This window comes from Oryctolagus cuniculus, chromosome 13 (assembly GCF_051225735.1).
Source record: "Oryctolagus cuniculus isolate XC-2025 breed Fujian yellow rabbit chromosome 13, ASM5122573v1, whole genome shotgun sequence".
Classification (NCBI taxonomy): Eukaryota; Metazoa; Chordata; class Mammalia; order Lagomorpha; family Leporidae; genus Oryctolagus; species Oryctolagus cuniculus.
The window spans coordinates 43,848,930-43,869,872 of NC_142879.1; the positions used below are offsets into that span (position 1 = coordinate 43,848,930).

The 20,943-nt window shown below is 42.1% G+C and overlaps 1 protein-coding gene and 1 long non-coding RNA gene across 3 annotated transcripts in view; one reads left to right on the top strand and one right to left on the bottom strand.

Annotated features, from left to right (window-relative positions):
* Positions 1–1,342: 1,342 nt before the first annotated feature.
* On the bottom strand, positions 1,343–8,057 carry LOC149122571 (uncharacterized). The gene is made up of 3 exons (XR_016218918.1): positions 7,794–8,057; positions 6,546–6,852; positions 1,343–2,574 (listed from the first exon to the last, which is right to left on the bottom strand). It is a non-coding gene; the product is annotated as an uncharacterized LOC149122571 (long non-coding RNA).
* A 207-nt stretch (positions 8,058–8,264) lies between these two features.
* The window catches only part of STAM (signal transducing adaptor molecule), a 74,464-nt gene continuing 61,785 nt past the window's right edge, over positions 8,265–20,943 (top strand). The window contains exons 1-2 of one of the 2 annotated variants that reach the window (XM_008268295.5): positions 8,265–8,552; positions 20,669–20,753. In XM_008268295.5, the coding sequence (XP_008266517.1) occupies positions 8,513–8,552; positions 20,669–20,753 (125 nt within the window). In that variant the 5' untranslated portion in view covers positions 8,265–8,512. The remainder of the gene's footprint in view (positions 8,553–20,668; positions 20,754–20,943) is intronic. The other variant, XM_089311501.1, reaches the window with a different exon arrangement.

The following is a 20,943-nucleotide window of genomic DNA, read 5'->3' on the forward strand; positions in this document are numbered from 1 at the left end:
CCATTTGGGCACTGGTTTGAGACCCGGCTGCTCCATTTCTGATCCAGCTCTCTGCTATGGCTTGGGAAAGCAGTAGAAGATGGCCCAAGGCCTTGGGCCCCTCCACTGTGTAGAAGACCCAGAAGAAGCTCCTGGCTCCTTCCTTCCTATCGGCGCATCTTCGACCATTACAGCCAATTGGGGAGTAAACCAGTGGATGGAAGACCTCTCTCTCTCTCTCTGCCTCTCCTCTTTCTGTGTAACTCTGACTTTCAAATAAATAAATAAATCTTAAAAAAAAGTGGAGCATCCGGGATCTGAACTGGTGCACATATAGGATGTTGGCATTGCAGGTGGTAGCTTTACCTGCTATGTCACAACAGTGGCCCACTTTGTGTGTGTGTGTGTGTGTGTTTAAACTATTTTATTTGAAAGGCAGAGAGAGAAGCAGAAAGATAAAGAGAGACCTTATCTTTGCTGGTTCATTCCCCAAATGCCTGCAACAGCTAGGGCTAGGGCAGGCTAAAGTCAGGAGCCAGGAACTCAGTCTGGATCTCCTACATGGGTAGCAGGGATCCAAGAACTTGACCCTTCATCTGCTGCCCGGGGAGGGGTATACATTAGCAGGAAGCTGAATGGGAAGCAGAACCAGGACTCTGACATGAAAAGTGGATGTCTCCTGTGCCAAATGCTTATTCCATTATACCCTTATTTGTTACCCAGCTTGATCCTTACTAGAGTTACTTTTCACAATTTTGTAGAGCAAACACAGAGTAGCCTTCTCTCTCAGGCTGTTCCCCACTACTAAGACATTACCATTAGTGGTATTAACTTGATACCCAGTGTACTCAAGTGGGTCTCCAACCCTCTGGCTTTGACAACTGAGATGACTCCCAAACTAGTCTGAACTTTTGTTTTGATTCCTCAGTAATTGTTCTTTCCCTCAAGATTGTTTACCTAGACTTGCAGAGCTTCACCCTATGATTAGATTAGCATGAAGCTAGAGTCTCAAGATTTCTGTAACTCTTCTCTGCATTGCATCTTCCTAATAGTCTCTTTAAATTCTAGTCTCTCTGCCTCCCCAAACTTGTATGATCTTTTCAAATATTAAGACATTTTGATTCTTTTTGGGTTTCTCTTCACTGTGTCACAGGCCAGAAACTGATTCCAGGCAGAAAGCTGTGGTAACCATAGAACTCAATGTACGTTTCCTTTCTCTTTGGGAGCACAGTCCACTGCTGACTGTTGTCTCATGTTTGAAATAAATCATTTACCATATTTTGTCCAGTGTTCTATCTGCTTATAGTGAAATGATAAGTCTGGATCCCGGTACTCCCTCGTGGCCAGTAATAGAAGCATGCCATTTTAATCATAACCTATTTTATTTCTTTACTGCATTTAACAAAATATTTATGAAACATCTACTGTGAAGAGTCCAGACATATAGAATCATTCACAACTAATGTTTTTCCAACAAACCTAGTTTTACTGTAGATTTCAAATAGGGCCCCCACATTCTTTGACACTCCCTCCACTTTATTTTCTCTCCCTTAAGTATAGACCTGTGACTACATTTCCAACAGAATTTGAGGGAGATGATGCTGTGCCCATTTCCCAGAACAGGTCTTAAGGAAGTGGCAGATGACTCTTCTTGCCTTTCAGAATGCTGTCTTATGCCCCTCTAATATGTTGGAGGGACCAAGCAGATTTATGGGAGGACCCATGCGGTTGTTATGGCTGCCAGCCCCATTGACCCAGCCAACTGTCAGTATCAATTGCCAGATACATAACAGAGTAAATTCTCAAATCATTGTAGCCCAAGCTGTAGAGTCACTCAAGCCTTGGAGCCACCCCTGCTCATGTTCTGTGGAAGACAGGCAAGTTGGCGCTGCTTAGCTTTGTCCAAATTTCTGATATGTTAAGCAAAAGAAATGATTGCTGTTGCTTTAAGACACGAAATTTGGGGTGCTTTTTATGTAGTAATTGCTACCTGGAACAAACATCACATTATTAAAAATAGATTTAATATTTATTATTTACCTAATACCGGTCACATACTGAGTCAGGAAATCTGAGTGGAAGTTTAGAGAAGGTCTAGGATCTAAATAGAATAAAGGCCAAGAAAGCAAAAAGAATTGCTTGTTTGAAGATACAAAAAGTATGGAAACATTTGAGCAATTGCGGTAGTTCAGAAAGACTAAATTAGAGGGCATGAGGAAAAAACTATGAAAAGACAAGGTATTCGGGTACCAGTTCTTAAAGGATGCAACACCAGGCTGGCACCGTGCCTCAATAGGCTAATCCTCCACCTGCGGCGCCGGCATCCCGGGTTCTAGTCCCGGTTGGGGCGCCAGATTCTGTCCTGGTTGCTCCTCTTCCAGTCCAGCTCTCTGCTGTGGCCCAGGAGGGCAGTGGAGGATGGCGCAAGTCCTTGAGCCCTGCACCTGCATGGGAGACCAAGAGAAGCACCTGGTTTCTGGCTTCGGATCGGCACAGCATGCCAGCCATAGTGCGCCGGCTGCAGTGGCCATTGAGGGGTGAACCAACGGAAAAGGAAGACCTTTCTCTGTCTCTCTCTCTCACTGTCCACTCTGCCTGTCAAAAAAAAAAAAAAAAAGATGCAACACCAAAGAATTAGCGTTTAATTCTGAAGGCAGGATACTACTCTGCACACTTGTAATCAGGCAATTAATTATTTAATGACTTCCCCACAAGCTGTACTCCAAAAAAAACTAGGTTAAATCACTTAGAGTTTTTATTCCTATGATATTTCTATCAACTAGAATGGTACCTTGCATACACATGGAGTTAATATATATTGAGTAGCTGGGTAACCGAAGAACCATATAAAAATCTCAAGGGCATAACATAATCAGATTGGTATGTGAGAAAAATCCTTCTGGCAGTAGTGTGGGGAATGATTGGAGATAGATAGCTGTATTAGTCGGCATGGGCTGCCAAAACAAAACAACACAGGATGAGTGACTTAAATAACAGAGCATTTCTCACACTTCTGGAAGTTGAAAATCAGATCAGGGTGCCAGGATGGTCAGGATCTACTGAGAGTTTTTTTTTTTTTTTTGCCTTCTCATGGTGTTCTTGCATGACTCAGAAAGGGAGAAAGAACAAATAACATGGTGTTCTTTCTATTAGGACACTGATTCTATTATGAGGACCCTTGCCTCATGGTCTCATCTTAATCTAATTAATCCCCAAAGACCTCCCCCCCAAATATCATCACTTTGGGAATTAGTCAATATAGAAAGAGGAATTCAGTTCATTCTACAGAAGTAGGGATGGATAAAACAGAGTAGGAGGCAAATGTAATACAGCAGTTCCCACTTAACTGGAGGGGATACATTTCAAGCTCCTCAGCGGATGGCTAAAATTGTACATAGCCTGCCTATGTACATATCCCTGTCTATATCATATATTTTAGTACATATCCTCATATACTCCTATGATGAAGTTTATTTTTTAAAAGATTTATTTATTTATTTGGCCGGCGCCGCAGCTCACTAGGCTAATCCTCCGCCTAGCAGCGCCGGCACACTGGGTTCTAGTCCCGGTCGGGGCACCGGAGTCTATCCCGGTTGCCCCTCTTCCAGGCCAGCTCTCTGCTGTGGCCAGGGAGTGCAGTGGAGGATGGCCCAAGTGCTTGGGCCCTGCACCCCATGGGAGACCAGGAGAAGCACCTGGCTCTTGCCATCAGATCAGCGCGGTGCGCCGGCCGCAGCGCGCAGGCCACGGCGGCCATTGGAGGGTGAACCAACGGCAAAGGAAGACCTTTCTCTCTGTCTCTCTCTCTCACTGTCCACTCTGCCTGTCCAAAAAAAAAAAATGTATTTATTTATTTGAAAGGCAGAATTACAGAGAGGCAGAGGCAGAGAGAGAAGTCTTCCATCCACTGGTTCAATCCCCAAAGAGCTGCAACAGCTGGAGCTGGGCCCATCTGAAGCCAGGAGTCAGCAGCTTCTTCCAGGTCTCTCACATGGGTGCAGGGGCCCAAGGACTTGGGCCATCTTCCACTGCTTTCTCCGGCCATGGCAGGAGCTGGATTGGAAATGGAGCAGCCGGGACTTGAACTGGCACCCATATGGTATGCTGGCACTGCAAGTAGCAGGTTTACCTGCTATGCCACAGTGCTGGCCCCAATAAAATTTAATTTATAAGTTAGTCACAGTATGAGATAAGTAACAATAATAAAACAGTAACTGCAACAGTATGCTGTAATAAAAGTTATGTGAATGTGGTCAATTTGATAGCTGAGAAAGCTCCTAAGTGACTAATTGGCAGTGTATATGCTCCAGAGAGATGATTCACTTCCTGGGCAGGACAGAGCGAGATTTTGTCATGAGACACAGAATGCTGTGCACTTTAATACTTAGGAATTGTTTATTCCTGAAACTTTCCATTTGATGTTTATGGACAAGTTTATTACAAGTGACTGATACTGCAGAAAGCCAACCCAAGATAAGGGGGCACTGGTATTATTCACCTAAGTGAGAAGGAAAGTATGAACTAAAGTAATGACAATGAAGCTTGGCAAGAAGGGCTAAATTTAAGAAATATTAATCAGTCCTATGTTGGGGAGAATTACTAAACTGTTAGCAACTTACCAGAGATACTTATTTTCCTGAACTTTAAAATCACAGATTTTTCTGAAGGAACACTACTTCCATGTTAGTATGTTTGTTTCTCTTAAATTTTTACTGATTTTAATTTTATATGAAAGACAGAGAAATACAGATGGGGAGAGATCTTCCACCCGCTGGTTCACATCTGCAACAGCTAGTGCTAGAGCAGGCTGAAGTCAGGAGCTAGGAGCTCAGTCCCGGTCTCCCATGTCGGGGGAAATGGTTCTAGTGCCTGCTGCCTCCTAGGCCTGCATTAGCAGGAAACTGGACTTGGTCCCAGGTACTCAGAAAGGAACGTGGATCTCCCAACCTGCAACTTATGAACATTGTGTCTTTTTGGGACTGGCTTATTTCACTAAGTATAATGGTTTCCAGTTGCATCCATTTGTTGTGAAAAACAGGATTTCATTCTTTTTTATGGCTGAGTAACATTCCATATTCCATAACAAATATTTTGTTTATCCAGTCATTGGTTGATGGACATCTGGGTTGATTCTAAATCTTAATTATTGCAAATTGAGCTGTAATAAACATGGGGGTACAGATAACTCTTTCATATGCTGATTTCATTTCCTTTGGGTAAATTCCAAGGAGTAGGATGGCTCATAAGGTAAACACATAATATTACAGACACATTTCAGTGAGAAGTTGATATCTACTCTCTCAAATGTTTTAAAAACTATGGTAGTGGCTATAGTTAGAGTCATGGCTGCTCCACTTCTGATCCATCTCCCTGCTAACACTCCTGGGAAAGCAGTGGAAGATGGCTCAAATGTGGAAGTACCTGCCAAACACATGAGAGATCTGGATGAAGCTCCTGGCTCCTTGTTTAAGCTTGTCCCAGTTCAGGCCTTTGCGGCCATCTGGGGAGTGAACCAGTGATGGAAGGTCTCTCTCTCTCTCTCTCTGCCTTTCTTTCTTTAACTTGGCCTTTCAAATAAAACAAACAAACTACAGTAATACTAAAAGTGAAAATCTTATAATTTCATTGTCTTAAAGGCATGGTAAGTTGATCTCAAAATACAAATCCAGGGACTGGTGCTGTGGAAAAGTAGGTTAATCCTCCACCTGTGGCAATGGCATCCTATATGGGCGCCGGTTCTAGTCCTGGTCCACTTCTGATCCAGCTCTCTACTGTGGTCTAGCAAAGCAAAAGATGGCCTAAGTCCTTGGGCCCCTGCACCAGAGTGGGAGACCAGGAAGAAGCTCCTGGCTCCTAGCTTCGGATTGGTGCACCTCTGGCCGTTTTGGCCAACTGGAGAGTGAACCAGCGGATGGAAGACCTTTCTCTCTCTCTCTCTCTGCTAACTCTACCTCTCAGATAAATAAATAAAATCTTTAAAAAAAACATTTTTTTTCATATGTGGTCTTTGTTGTTATATGTAAAATTATTAATTTTCTAAAATGTTTTTTATAGCATATAAATTGCAAAGACTGCCAATGGTTAAAGTCTTTTAGGTCAGAATATGTAGAAAATACTATCAATTCTAATATGTTATTTCCAGTGTTTACATATTGATAATCAAAGCTTGAACAATTTGTTCACCAGTTTTTTACTGGCAACAGAATATTACCCAGTCTCATTACTGGAACACAAAGCATGTCTCAATGCATTTTCTTTAACATCTGACTTTGATACAGGGTAATCATGATAATGGACCCAAGACACTGCCTAGAACTTGAGGTGGACAAGTTGTCACCTGATTCTGTCAGACCAGTAGTAAAAAATACGTTTTTGAGAGAGAAGGTCCTGCTTCCCTTATCAATATGTTTTGGAATAATTTGATGTCCATCATAATGACACAAAAGCAAGGTTTTGGTATTGACCCCTCAAAATGTTAATTATATGGAGTACTAATTTTACATTGTTGTGTTTTAACTTTTTTCTGCTATTGAAAGAAATGTATGGGGGCTGGAGCCATGACTCACTCGGTTAATCCTCCACCTGCAGCGCCAGCATCCCACATGGGCGCCTGGTTCTAGTCTCGGTTGCTCCTCTTCCAGTCCAGCTCTCTGCTGTGGCCTAGTAGGGCAGTGGAGGATGGCCCAAGTGCTTGGGCCCTGCACTCGCATGGGAGACCAGGAGAAGTACCTGGCTCCTGGCTTCCGATTGGCGCAATGTCTGCTGTGGCGGCCATTTTGGGGGTGAACCAACAGAAAGAAGACCTTTCTCTCTGACTTTCTCTCTCACTAACTCTGTTAAAAAAAAAAAAAAGTATGCTCATCTCAGATGTGTCTGGAAAATATAAAATGCATAAAAAAATCAGTGAAAAGTCTAACCATTCAGGGATAATCATAATATTCTCATGTTTTTTGTCTTTTATGATTGTGGCTATTTGTCACTTTACATGTTTTTGTACCTAAAATTCATGTTTTCAGATGCCTATATAAATATACCAATTTTTAGGTTCACTGTCAAAGGTTGCCTAGTTTTTACATAACATCTACTGTAATTTATTCAACCAATACTAACTATGATTACGTATCCTTTTTTACTTACTACTTTTAGGCCACTTACATTTGACCATCACTGCCTTATTATTGTTTTGTATAGATGATTTCCTCTAGGAAGAGTCTACCAATTTACACTTCAAACAACAATATGAGTGTACAAATCCCCACATCCCTGATTCTTTTTCACCTTTTTGTCTAAATGACATAAAAGCATTATCTGGCATTTTAATTGCATTTTTGACGTTCAGAGGTGAGACTTCATTTGGATTGATTTTCATAAGCACCCTATGATTTTAAATCTCACTGAACCTCGATATTGGTTCCAACGCCACATCTGTAAGTGTTGTTAATTTGGGTATAATTTAGGTCATTCTGATGCACATACAAGGTGCGTTTACTAAATGTCCTCCAAAATCTGTAGCAGATATTCCTCAAAATTTCCACATGGCAGAGGATACTTCTCCTTTGCTAAATAAACTTAATCAACAATGTAATTAAAGCAACCTTTTAAGCCGCTAGGAATCACTAATTCCTGGTTACATTTTTCAGATTTTTTTTGGTTTTGTTTTTTCCCCCTTCTCAGTTTAGGAGCCGTCTTGGGCTGTGACATTCATTTCCTAATCCACAGCAGCTCAGGGACTCGATTAACGCCCCTCTAGAAAAGGGTTCCAGAGAGACTCGGGAGCCCGGCTCCCAGCGACTCCGGGAAGGTGCCAGCGTTACCTCAGCCTCTCCTAGGAGCCGCGCGCCCTGACACTCCCCTCTAGGGATTCGAGCCAGTCCATTCAGCTCACGGGACTTCAAGCAAGTTCCTGGCACCTCAGCGAATTGAACTGATACACTTTGTAAAAAGAAGAGGACCTAGAGGAATTTCCATGTCCTGTCAGGGCGACTACAAGGGTATTAACAACAGACAAGACGGAGAAAAAAGGGGGCTCGATCGACCCAAGCGCGACCCCTTTTTCTCGTTAGTCTCTGATACACAACGGGGTTGTTAGTCGTCTTCGGCGTGCCTGGAGGACCCCATCCCCCGGAGACTCTTGGCCAAGGGAAAAGCAGAAAACACAGGCACTAATCCTAGTCCCATATGCAGTGAATCCAAAGAGGAGTCAAGTGGAGGGAACTCTTGGCTGAGTGTGGGACGGCGGAGCAGGTTCTGCGTCGTTTCTGGTCAGGCGGTACGGAGGGCCCCTAGATTCCCGACTCGCTCCGCGCGGGGACCTAGTCGGCTGCTTAGCTGTTGCCGCCGCCGCCGCCGCCGCCAGCGCCGCCGCCGCTGCTGTTGCCGCGGTTGCTGGGGGTGGATGAGCTCCGGAGCGGGTGGGGAACTGGTAGAGTCGCTGTTGCTGTTTTTGCCTGAAGGGTGTTTCTTCCCTCGTCGCACCCTGACTCCTGTGGTGGTGAGGCGGAGTCTCCGCGCTCACCTCGGCACGTAGTGGAAGATGCCTCTCTTTGCCACCAATCCCTTCGACCAGGATGTTGGTGAGTGTTTGTGCCGCGGCCAGTCCATTCCCCCACTGGACTGCAAGCCCACTGTGCCTGCCGTTGTGCACATTCGGGACCCCCCGGCCGGGGCCAAGCTCTTCCCCTTTCCCAGGGCTGGGAGAAGGTTAAGGGCTTGGCACATTCTCTTCGAGAGAAATGGTACTCAAGGAGTCTGTGAAATGGGCCTGGAGCTAGCACTGGGTTTCCAGAGAACTGCCTAAGGGGGTGGTGTAAAGGGCCTCAGAGGAGCAGCTGGTGTGGCATCTGGTGCTGGAAGAAGAGCGGGAGCTGAGGCGGGTGTCAGCTAGAGGAGGGTTGTAAGCCCTGTGACAGAAGTGTCCCCCTGGACCACTGTTGAGCGCCTGGAGCCAGCCGAGTGTTTTCGGTCAGGTTCCTCTCTTTTGTAACGGTTACTGGAGGCGCGAGCTCCGGTGAAGCCTTTCCAACGTGTCGGGACAGATGAAGATGTGATACCTGGCAGTGGCTGAAGCCAAGTCGAGGATCTGAGACTTTGGGATGTTTTTCGTTGACGAGGTCTCTCAGCACTTTGAAGAAGTGTGGAGGAAGACCTTGAATCAGGACAGGGGTTTGAAATGCTGAGTTTTTTGTTTTCTGTAGTACCTACTGGTCATATTGGGTCAAGTAATTAATGTGTGTGTGTGTGTGTGCCCTGACCTGAAGGTAGTAATTGTGGGAAATTGAGTTTTGAGGTTATTTGAATATTCTTCGGAACTTCCTTGGCACACAAATATGGAATGAAAACAGGCCAAATACCATATCCAAATCCCTTAAGGCATAATTTCATGCTTATTGTAATCAAGAAATATAAGGGTAACCTAAATATAAAGACCGTCTGATGGAGTTGCTTTTTGGCTCTCTATTTTAATTTTGAAAGATGGATGCTGAATTTTGCTTTTTAATTTTTAGAGTACGTTATTGGAGCTGGAAGGTTTAAAACTAGGAAAGGGTTTAATCCTATCTCTGCCACTTCCTAGCTCACAGTGAAATCATAGACAAGGTAAATTCTTTGAGTTTCAATGTCCTTATGTTGAAAAATGGGAAAACACATCATTCTGTTCTGTAAATCCATGAAATACTGTGTGTAGAGTCTCCTGTGGTGGCATTGTGTAGCAGGTACTTAATACTAGCTTTTTGTCCGAGTTTAAATGTATGTACTGAATCTTCGCAGTGCATGGAACGTCAGAGATAATACTTATATACTGATAATACTTATATACTGATAATACTTAATAATAAATTGGAAAATTATACTTAATGTAGTAAGCACTTAACACATACTCTTTATGGGACAGAGTACTCAGTGAACAACACCTGGTTGCTGAGCTCAGGCAGTTTTATAATTTGCTACATCAGGGCAAATGTTTAAGATGAAAACTTAAGTTCTTAATATTTCTTTGGTTTCCAGCATCTTTATCTAGTTGTCATGGCCCTATATAATCTAGCTACCAGTTATCCATAAACATTTGAATTTTCCTGGCTTTCTAAATACACATTTGGGTTGGCTTCAGATAATGTCCACCCTGCCTGTCAAAAAAAAGAAAAAAAAAAAGCCAGTTCATTATTGGATTAAAACTAGGGTTTCTCAGTAGCAACACGGTTGTTTTGGACCATATAAACATCTTTGTGGGAGTCTGTCCTGTGCCTGGTAGAATGTATAGTTTCAACCCTGGCCTCTACTCACTAGCTATTAGTGACACGGAGCCCAGATTATTTAAATGACAACATTTAAATGGGCTTATTTAAATGTTGATATTTAAATAATCTCTAGACATTGCTAAATGTCACCTGAGGAGTCAAAATAGCCCCTAGTTGAGAATCTCTACTTAGTCTATTGTAACTTCTGCCTTTTTTCAAATGCTTGAAATGATAAGTATGATCTGTATTTTGCTCCTTAATTATTTTAATAGTTGCTGCGTATTAGGTGTTGAATAAATGTTGTTGGGTTTGAGAATGTGTTAGTTGAGCCTTCTAGAGTATAAGGGCATTGTTTTGACCCAGAAAAACTTACTTTTTTTTTTTTTTTTTTTTTTTTTTAAGATTTATTTATTTGAAGGTCAGTTACACAGGAAGAGAAGAGGCAGAGAGAGAGAGAGAGATCTTCCATCTGCTGGTTTACTCCCCAGTTGGCCATAATGGCTGGAGCTACACCGATCTGAAGCCAGGAGCTTTCTCCTGGTCTTCCCACGCAGGTGCAGAGGCCCAAAGCTTTGGACCATCTTCTGCTGCTTTCTCAGGCCACAGCAGAAAGCTGGACCGGAAGTAGAGCAGCCGGGACTTGAACTGGCACCCATATAGGACACCAGCACTGCAGGTGGCAACTTTACCCACTACACCATGGTGCCGGCCCCAAAAACATTTTTTTAATGTCTTTCTATTAGTGATGTTAACCTTTTTTTTTTTTTTTTAAGATTTATTTATTTTACTTGAAAATCAGAGTTACACAGAGAAGGAGAGGCAGAGAGAAAGAGACAGAGAGAGAGAGGTCCTCCATCTTCTGGTTCATTCCCCAATTGGCCACAACGGTTGAAGCTGTGCCAATCCAAAGCCAGGAGCCTCTCCTGCATCTCTCACGTAGGTGCAGGGGCTCAAGGACTTGGACCATCTTCCACTGCCTTCCCAGGCCGTATGAGAGAGCTGAATCGGAAGTGGAGCAGCCGGGTCTCAAACCGGCGCCCATATGGCACTGCAGACGGTGGCCCTACCCGCTAAGCCACAGTGCCAGCCCACCAAAAACTTAGTTTTTAAAGTTTGTCAGGTTTTTAGTATTTGTTTCAGGCCTCTTCACATGATTCATGTATTGAAATATCATGGAAGGTTTATTTATGAGGGCCCTTCAGAGACTCCAAGTAAATAATCCTTGGACAGCGTCCAGTAAACTCTCATGTTGAATTTTTACTGGTATGGCATATAGAATACAATATGTAGAATACATTTAAAAATACTTCTTGTCATTCTGTCCATCTTTGAGTATGTCAGTGATACTAAAGTGTTTCTACTACTTCATTTAATACAGTTACTAATCACTTATGTTTGAATGCATTTTTACTTCTTCAAAATTACCTTCAGTTTTGTTCATACATTGAAGCTGAGTCAGAAATTCACTGATTTATGTAGTATATTTCTTATAAAACAATGAGGTTCTGGCAATAGCTTTTCTTTTGCAAAAATGTCTAAACATGTTGTTAGCTTTATGAAGATAAAGATTTTTGTTTTATGTGTTCAGTATTGAATTCCTAACATGCAGACAAGTATCTGTCACTAATAAACATTCAGTAAACATTTACTGTGTAAATGAATCTCATTTTGGTCATTAGATTTCTTTTAGATTCAGCTCTTGAGTTATACTTTATTCCATCATGGTTTTATTTCAGAGTCTCCATTATTTCCACTTTGCTAAATTTTTTTTTTTTTTATTTTTTGCCAGGCAGAGTTAGACAGTGAGAAAGAGAGACACAGAGAGAGTTATAGACAGTGAGAGAGAGACAGAGAGAAAGGTCTTCCTTTCGTTGGTTCACTCCCCAAATGGCCACCACGGCTGGCACTGCACCGATGCAAAGCCAGGAGCCAGGTGCTTCTTCCTGGTCTCCCATGCAGGTGCAGGGCCCAAGCACTTGAGCCAAACTGCACTGCCCTCCCGGGCCACAGCAGAGAGCTGGACTGGAAGAGGAGCAACCAGGACAGAATCCAGCGCCCCAACCGGGACTAGAACCCGGGGCGCTGGCACCGCAGACTGAGGATTAGCCAAGTGAGCCATGGCACCGGCCCTCACTTTGCTAAATTCTTAGTCCTTTTCCTTGATGATCTCTTAAGCATTCCTCTTTGATTGATATTATTCATGACTTTTCAGGACACCAAACTTTTTCTGATTTTCTACTTACCTCTTCTCTAGTTTTCTCCTTCTTGCAGCGTCCAAATGCTATACAACCTTTTCTTTTAGCTTTTTTTTTCCTTGGGGAATCTTATGGGGCAACTTAATTTAGTATTTAGAATTCAGACATTGTATTCACACTGCTTGAGTTCAAATCTAATTTTTGCTGTTTCTCAGCAACATAACTTTAGACTGGTTGCTTTCAGATACCGTGTGCCTCAGTTTCCTCATTGTTAGTATGGCATATATGGATAATAGCACTTTTTTTTTAATGGGCCCAATGTCAAAGACAGTTGACTCAGGATCTATTGAACCTAGGGTCTTTTTTTTTTTTTTTTTTTTGCTAATGATTTTATTTATTTAATTGAGAGGTAGAGTTACAGTGAGAGGGAGAGACAGAAAGAAAGGTCTTCCTTCCACTGGTTCACTTCTCAGTTGGCCGCAATGGCCGGAGCTGATCTGAAGCCAGGAGCCAGGAGTTTCTTCTGGATCTCCCACATGGGTACAGGGGACCAAGGACTTGAGCTATCTTCTACTGCTTTCACAGGCCATAGTAGAGAGCTGGATTGGAAGTAGAGCATCTCAGACTAGAACTAGCATCCATATGGGATGTGGGCGCCACAGGCAGAGGATTAAACCTACTGTGCTACAGCGCTAGCCCTATAATAACACTTCTTGACTCTGTTAAGAGAATTCAATACGTATGTATAAAGCACTTAGAAAAACTTGTGTGCTTTCTGTTTATAAAGTAAGATTTAAAAAAACCTCTCACCTAATTTTTTTTTAACTTTAAATGCTGTGTGTATTCTGCTAATTCCCAAATTTATGTCCTTGCTACCCCACATTGCCAGCCCCCAGTCCTTATCTTAAAACTTGGACATGTTTTAGTCATTCTTATTTAAATCAATATCATTAACCACAGCCAGGTTAATCTCCAAGAATGTTAATATCACATTATTCTCCTGAAGTATGATTTGATAGACAGACCTTGACTTTGGTCTTAGATGTAGTATTCACTGTTAGTAAATGGACAAAACATATAGTTGGACAGGTATAGAACTCGTTGACCAAGTTCCCTGTTCACCTTTTAAATAGGGATAAAAGTGTCTATGGAATTACTATGAGAATTACTTGTAAAAACACTTGGTATTCCAACTTTCTTCAGGACTTGAATATGATTTAAATATCTCTGATTCAACGTGTTCAAAACTATATTGAAACTTTTCCCCTCAATTATACTTTTCTTTGTTGATGACTAGTACCTCAGTTTACTTAGTCATACAGGTCAAGATCTTGAGAGCCATTCTAGATTTCTGTAATTGAGCTCTTTGCATTCTTTTGTTTGTTTGTTTGTTTGTTTGTTTAAAGATTTATTTATTTATTTGAAGTTGGAGTTACATGTAGAGAAGGAGACGGGAGAGAGGGAGGTCTTCCAACCGCTGCTTCACTCCCTAATTGGCTGCAGCGGCTGGAGCTGAACCAATCCAAAGCCAGGAGCCAGGAGCTTCTTCTGGGCCTCCCATGCAGATGCAGGGGCCCAGGGACTTGGACCATTTTCTTCTGCTTTCCCAGGCCGTAACAGAGCTAATTTGGGAGTGGAGCAGCCAGGACTTGAACCTGCACCTATATGAGATGCCAGCACTGCAGGGGGCAGCTTTACCTGCCAGAATGCTGGCAGGCCCTGCTCTTTACATTCTAAACAACAAGTATTTACTACCATCTGTATGCCAGGCACATTGAATGTGCCATTCAAGGATTCTGTTGTTGCTGTAGTTTGTATGCTTTACCTTCCTAATAGTCCTTGAACCCATTCCTCTTTTCATGCAAGTGCCATCATTTTCCAGGAGGCTGACAGTGATACTTTAAAAATGTGGCTCCTATCAGGAAAATATTTTAGTGAATCTAAAGGCCTCACAGTAATTTAAACTCCAAGTGGCATGTAAGACCTCTTAGTATTTGGTTCCTTGTCTCTTCATCTTTTCCTTTCATTTCTTTCCTAAAGGTATTTTTCACTCCTTGATTAATTTCCACTGCTGCGCTTTTTAGGTGTGGATCCTCTGGACTGACAGATCCTTCTCTTTGTTAGTCCTCATTAGCTTTGTTTTGGGAATATGATTCATGTAAAGTACTTAGAACCTGACTTACAGTAAGCAGTGGACACATTTCAGCTCCTTTTATAATACCATTAGAAAGAGATGTGGGGACTCTTCTTTTTTTCTTTTTTAAAGATTTGTTTATTTATTTGAAAGGGAGAGTTACAGAGAGGCAGAGAGAGAGAGAAAGAAAAAAGTCTTCCATCCATTGGTTCACTCCCCAAATGGCAGCAACGGCCTGAGCTGGGCTGATCCGAAGCCAGGAGCTAGGAGCTTCTTCCAAGTCTCCCACGTGGGTTCAGGGGCCCAAGCACTTGGACCATCTTCCACTGCTTTCCCAGGCTATAGCAAAGAGCTGGATCGAAAGTGGAACAGCTGGGGTGGGAATTGGTGCCCATATGGAATGCTGGCACAGCAGGCAGTGGCTTTACCCTCTACGCCACAGCGCCGGCCCAATTTGATGACTATTCTAAGGGGTTTCTCAGTTAATGTCCAGACTTATTTAGGAGAGAATGTTAAATGAATAATATTTACTGGATTAAGACATTATACTCTGATTCCTTGGTTCCTATTTTACCTCTCATAGAAGCTCTTCGTTATAATACTTGTAGGTTATCATTTCTATTTTGTGCTCTCTGAGATGCTTCCATGCTGTTCTTTGACATCTTTTCTGGTTAGCAGATTTTAAGATTGCTTTTCTTTGTAGAAACACTTTCCTGTAGTTAGGAGAGTCAGGGACATTAGGAGAGTCGGTAAACATTTTTGAAGAATTGATTCTTATCACAAAAAAGATGAGGGATTATTTCTTTCACACTTGCTTTCTCCGTTGGCCATTTTTGAAGAGCTATTATATCTCCAAGTAGACTGAATGGAAGTCCTTTCCTCACAGCCTAAATATGATGGGCAGTCTCTTGTTAGCATTTCTCTTCTCCCCAAATCCTTCGCAGGTATATTTTGAGAAAACCAAAAGTACCTGCTTATCAAAAAAAAAAAAGAGAGAGAGAAAGAAATTCCAACTTACTGAGACTGCTGAAATTCAAATAAGGCTGTATGTGTGATTTTTCTGGATTTTGTTGTGCAGATTTCTCAATCTCCTTTATTTTAGTATTAGTGTAAAGATAATCTGATAATATAAAATGAGATCACTATGAAGTTTTGAATTCTTTAGAGTCAAGTCTATATTTTTGTCTTTCCCCTTTCCCACACAGCCTTGGTTTTTCTTAGGAAATAGTTTTGACTTTATTTGCTGTTAACAAAACCATGCTGAACTGCAACTAACAGCTTGTATTCTCCTAGTTTAAAAATATTTGTTTCTTTTGGAACCGAAGATTATACTACTGATCTTGTTGATTGTGAGCACTGATAAATGGGGAGAAAAATTTTACAGTTCTGAAATGAGTACATTTCTGATTTTATGTATAGTAGTTTGAGTCAGACACTAATGCTCTTTGTGTATAGGAATATAAGCAAAGTAGTTCATGATTGTTTAACATATCTGCTAATGACTATATCATACATTCCTGGGTATGTCATTAATTCAGGAAATGTTAGGATACTTAGGATAATTGGAAATTTGTATTTGATTAGACATAAGCCTACCAGAATTAGGTACTAACTTTTTCATAAGTTAAGATTTAATATGCTCAGCTATTATGGTAGATCTTAAGATTTAAGAGTGTTTTATTTTTAAAATGTGCCTGTAGGGGGGGCCAATATTGTATACTGGTTCCAGTCCTGGCTACTCTATTTCCAATCCAGTTTCCTGATAAAGTGCCTGGGAACACAGCAGAAAATGGCCCCTGCCACCCATGTGTGAGGCCAGGATGGAGTTCCTGGTTTCTGGCTTCTGTCTGGCCTAGGCCTGGCTATTGCAGCCATTTGGGGAGTGAACTAGTAGATGAAAGGTATCTCTGCCTCTTTTTTTCCCCCTCTCTCTCCCTCTCTCTGTCACTTCAAATAAATAAATAAGGGAATAAAAATTTTTTAAAAATCCCTGTAGATACATATTTGTTTTTTTAGAAAGCTTGCTTGACTGTCAGTAAGAATGATAAATTAATTATTAAAATGCATTACCAGATCAAAGTAATAACTGATTTCCCTGTTCTAAGATGAAATAGATGTTCATGGGATATTGCTGAGGATGACTCAGTCTTTGTGGGTTTCAGAGGGGTTGAAGACCTATGTGGCAGGGCTCTGGGACACAGAAGCTTTGCATCTGGGATCTTGCAGACCGAGACCTATGTATCTTTGTTGACTGATTTTTGCCATTAGTCCTTTAGCAATGCTATAAAATACAGTGCTTTTCAGCCCTGTGAGATGTTATGGTGAATTAGTGAATCTGAGGCAGTGGTGGGAACCCCCAAATTTGTAGCCAGTTGATCAGAAATGCTTGGGATAGCCTGAGAATCCAGAGCTTGTGCCTGGTGTTTGAAGTGAGGAGAGACTTAGGGAGAACGGTGCCCTCAACCTGTGGAGTCTGTATTACTTTCTGTAGTTAGCATCAGAAATATCCCAACCCTTTGTGTAGTTAGAATTGCATTGAGGGGCTGGCGCCATGGCTCACTTGGTTAATCCTCCGCGCGGCACTGGCATCCCATATGGGTGCTGGATTCTGTCCTGGTTGCTCCTCTTCTAGTCCAGCTCTCTGCTGTGGCATGGGAGGGCAATGGAGGATGGCTTGGGCCCCTACACCCGCATGAGAGACCGGGAGGAAGCAACTGGCTCCTGGCTTCGGATTGGTGTAGCTCCGGCCGTAGTGGCTGTTTGGGGGGTGAACCAATGAAAGGAAGACCTTTCTCTCTCACTCTTTCACTGTCTAACTCTGTCAAAAAAAAAAAAAAAAGAAAAGAAAAAGAATTGCGTTGAAGGAGGTTTCTACATTTAAAAATAAAACTTGCAAATCATTGAAGTAGATGTTACTTACATTTAATATCTGTGTGTTTCTGTAACTCTAAGGATCATCCTGTAGATCCATGATTAATCTTTTTTTTTTTTTATTTGACAAAGTTATAGACAGAGAGAGAGAGAGAGAGAGAGGTCTTCCTTCTGTTGGTTCACTCCCCAAATGGCCGCCACAGCCAGCGCTGTGCCGATCCGAAGCCAGGAGCCAGCTGCCTCTTCTTGGTCTCCCATGCGGGTACAGGAGCCCAAATACTTGGGCCATCCTCCACTGGCCTCCCAGGCCACAGCAGAGAGCTGGACTGGAAGAGGAGCAACCGGGACTAGAACCCAGCGCCCATATGGGATGCTGGCACTGCAGGCGAGTGAGCCACGGTGCTGGCCCCCATCCATGATTAATCTTAGCATTTGTTGAGCACTTAGGCCAGGAGGTTGGATATTGAAAGAACTTATTTTCAAGAGGTGTTTTTTTTTTCCCCTTCTTTATTTCTTTTATTTGAAAGGCATAGTTTCAGAGAGGGAAGGGCAGAGGCAGAGAGAGATCGATCGATAGATCAGTCTTCATCCACTGGTTCACTACCCAAATGGCCACATGGCCAGGGCTGGGCCAGACTGAAGCCAGGAGCTTCATCTGGGTCTCCTACATGGGTACAGGGACCCAGCCTCTTGGGACGTGTTCTGCTGCTTTCCAAGGCACATTAGCAGAGAGCTGGATCGGAAATGGAGCAGCAGGGACTAGAACTGGTGCCCATGTGGAATGGCAGCACTGTGGGTGGCAGCTTGACCCAGTGTGTCAAAGCGTCAGCCCTGAGGGACTTATATTATGGAAACTTGAACAGTGACAGGTAGATTTGAGTCAGTTGTCTTAGCATAACCCCCTAATTCCCAGAACATAATTGAACAGCATTTTCACGTTGCCTTTTTGAGTAATCATTTAATTACTTGGGTTGTGTTAGTGTTTTCATTATGCTTTCTTCTTCCTCTTCTTTTAAACCATTATTACATATTGGCAGTATATTTCTCCAGAAAGCCCAGTTCTGAGTAGATTTTTTTCTTTGCTTAAAATTCTTGGCTCTGGTATTTCTTGAATTGGTCGAACACCTCATCTGGTGTTTTAGATTGTGTGTGGTTCTTTCTTATTATTCTGGCCTTCTATAAAGTCTGAATTTAAGCCAGCCTAGATTCTTTTTTGTTTTTATAACTTCACTCTTGATTCAATTGAGTAGAAAAAAAAAAAAGAGTTGATTAGTCTGTTCACAGTTTCTGAAGCTGTCAAGAAGCTTTCCTGATTGACCTCTCCTCAGGTTATTTCAACTTGCCTTGAACTTTACATTCTTTTCTATCATATTTAGGCCTCTGTCTGTTGGTTCTGATTCTTTTTTAGACAGTAAGCCACTTCAGATAGACCTTGGCAAAGACTAGATCCTCATTCCATTTTGTTGAATATGTATTCAAATTTTATTATTTACTGCAAATAAATCATCTTACCAGCATAGAGGTGCTGTGGATCAATTCAAGCTTGGGAATTATAAAAGAATTTTATTTGGCACCGTAGGATTTTCAATTCGGGAGGCACAGATTAAATTAGCTCTTGAATGAGTGTTCTGAAGGAGATATGGAAAGTTGGAGCTTATGTAGGCATATTATGCTGAGTTCTTGTAAGGCAGTAACAATTTCTTTGTGGAAAACTTCAGTTGGAGTTGCAAAAGACATGACAGGGACTATGTGACAGAAGATAAAGAAGATATAAACCAAATGGAAATGCCCAACATAAAAAAAGAATTCAGTAACCTACTGGTATATATATATATACTGGTATATAGGTCTCTGGGCAAATATGATTATCTGGTCCATCTAGATATTGGAATGAAAGGGTGAAGGTAAACAAAAGTTCACATTCCAGGTAGCGCCTAAGAAATGCCTAAGTCGTGTTTTCTTAATGATCTTCCAACTCTGGTTTGAAAAGCTCTCTGTCTAGGTGCTGCCTTCATAGTAATTTTCTTTTTCTTTTCACAATGGAAAAGGGAGGTGATCCCTTATGTGCCCATTGTAAAGGACTATGGCTGACATCCTGTAAGAGGTCTTTTTCTTTTTTTTGCGGTATGAATGGCCTTTATTGGTTGCCATGCAAAAGGGAACAGAGCACAGGATATGACAGTTCTTGCTCCTGGGGAAGGCCTCCGCAGACTTGCTCACTGCCCTCGGAAAGCAATAAGAGGTCTTAATAATGTGATAGGAAGGTGTGATGGGAGGGGAAACCTATTACAGTTCTTCTTGTTCTTCTTCTTCTTTTTTTTTTTTTTTTAAGATTTTGTTTATTTATTTGAGAGGTAGAGTTACAGAGGAGAGAGAGAGAGAGAGAGAAAGAGAAGGAGAGAAAGGTCTTCTTTCCATGGTTCACTCCCCATGTGGCCACAATGGCTAGAGCTGCTCTGATCCTAAGCCAGGAGCTTCTTCTGGGTCTCGTACACGGATGCAGGGGCCGATGGATCTGGGCTATCCTCTCCTGCTCTCCCAGACCACAGCAGAGAGCTAGACCAGAAGTGGAGCAATCAGGACTTGAACTTGGGCCCATATGGGATGCCGGCATTGCAGACCGGGACTTAAACCCACTGCCAATGGCACCAGCCTAACTTTTTTTTTTTTTTTTTTTTTTTTTTTAAGATTTATTTATTTATTTGAAAGTCAGAATTACACAGAGAGGGGAAAGGCAGAGAGAGAGGTCGTCCATCCTCTGGTTCACTCCCCAATTGGCCGCAACGGCCGGATCTGTGCCGATCTGAAGCCAGGAGCCTGGAGCTTTCTCCGGATCGCCCACGCGGGCGCAGGGACCCAAGGAGTTGGGCCATCTTCCACTGCTATCCCAGGCCATAGCAGAGAGCTGGATCAGAAGTGGAGCAGTCGGGCCTCAAACCAGCACCCATAAGGGATGCCGGCGCTTCAGGCCAGGGCGTTAAACCACTGCGCCACAGTGCCGGCCACACTTTTTTTTTAAATAATGAAAAGTTACCAGCTTATTTTTTATGGCAAGTAAAAAAAATTAAAAACAAGTGTGAATGGGGAAAATAATCATGATGGATAAACTCTTTCCTGTAAAGATGAACATGAAATCATATTAACCTGATTTGTGATTAGGGCTTGGTTATAATATAGTTCAGTGTGATTTAAATGTGAGTATATATATTTTAAAGATTTAAGAATAATCTTTCTGCAATTCCTTTTATAATCTACAGAGAAAGCAACCAGTGAAATGAATACTGCTGAGGACTGGGGACTCATTTTGGATATTTGTGATAAAGTTGGTCAGTCTCGCACTGGGTGAGTATTCAGTTTTGAAAGACTTTGATCCATCTTTTCATAAACATGAAGAAAAGGACTAGGAGGTAAATCATATTATAATTTAATTTAAAAAGAATACTTTCAATGGCAAGATTTGAGGACTCATCTTACTGAGGTTATTCCTTATAGCCAATTAGGATAACATGCCTGCTTTAAAAAAAAATCCTCT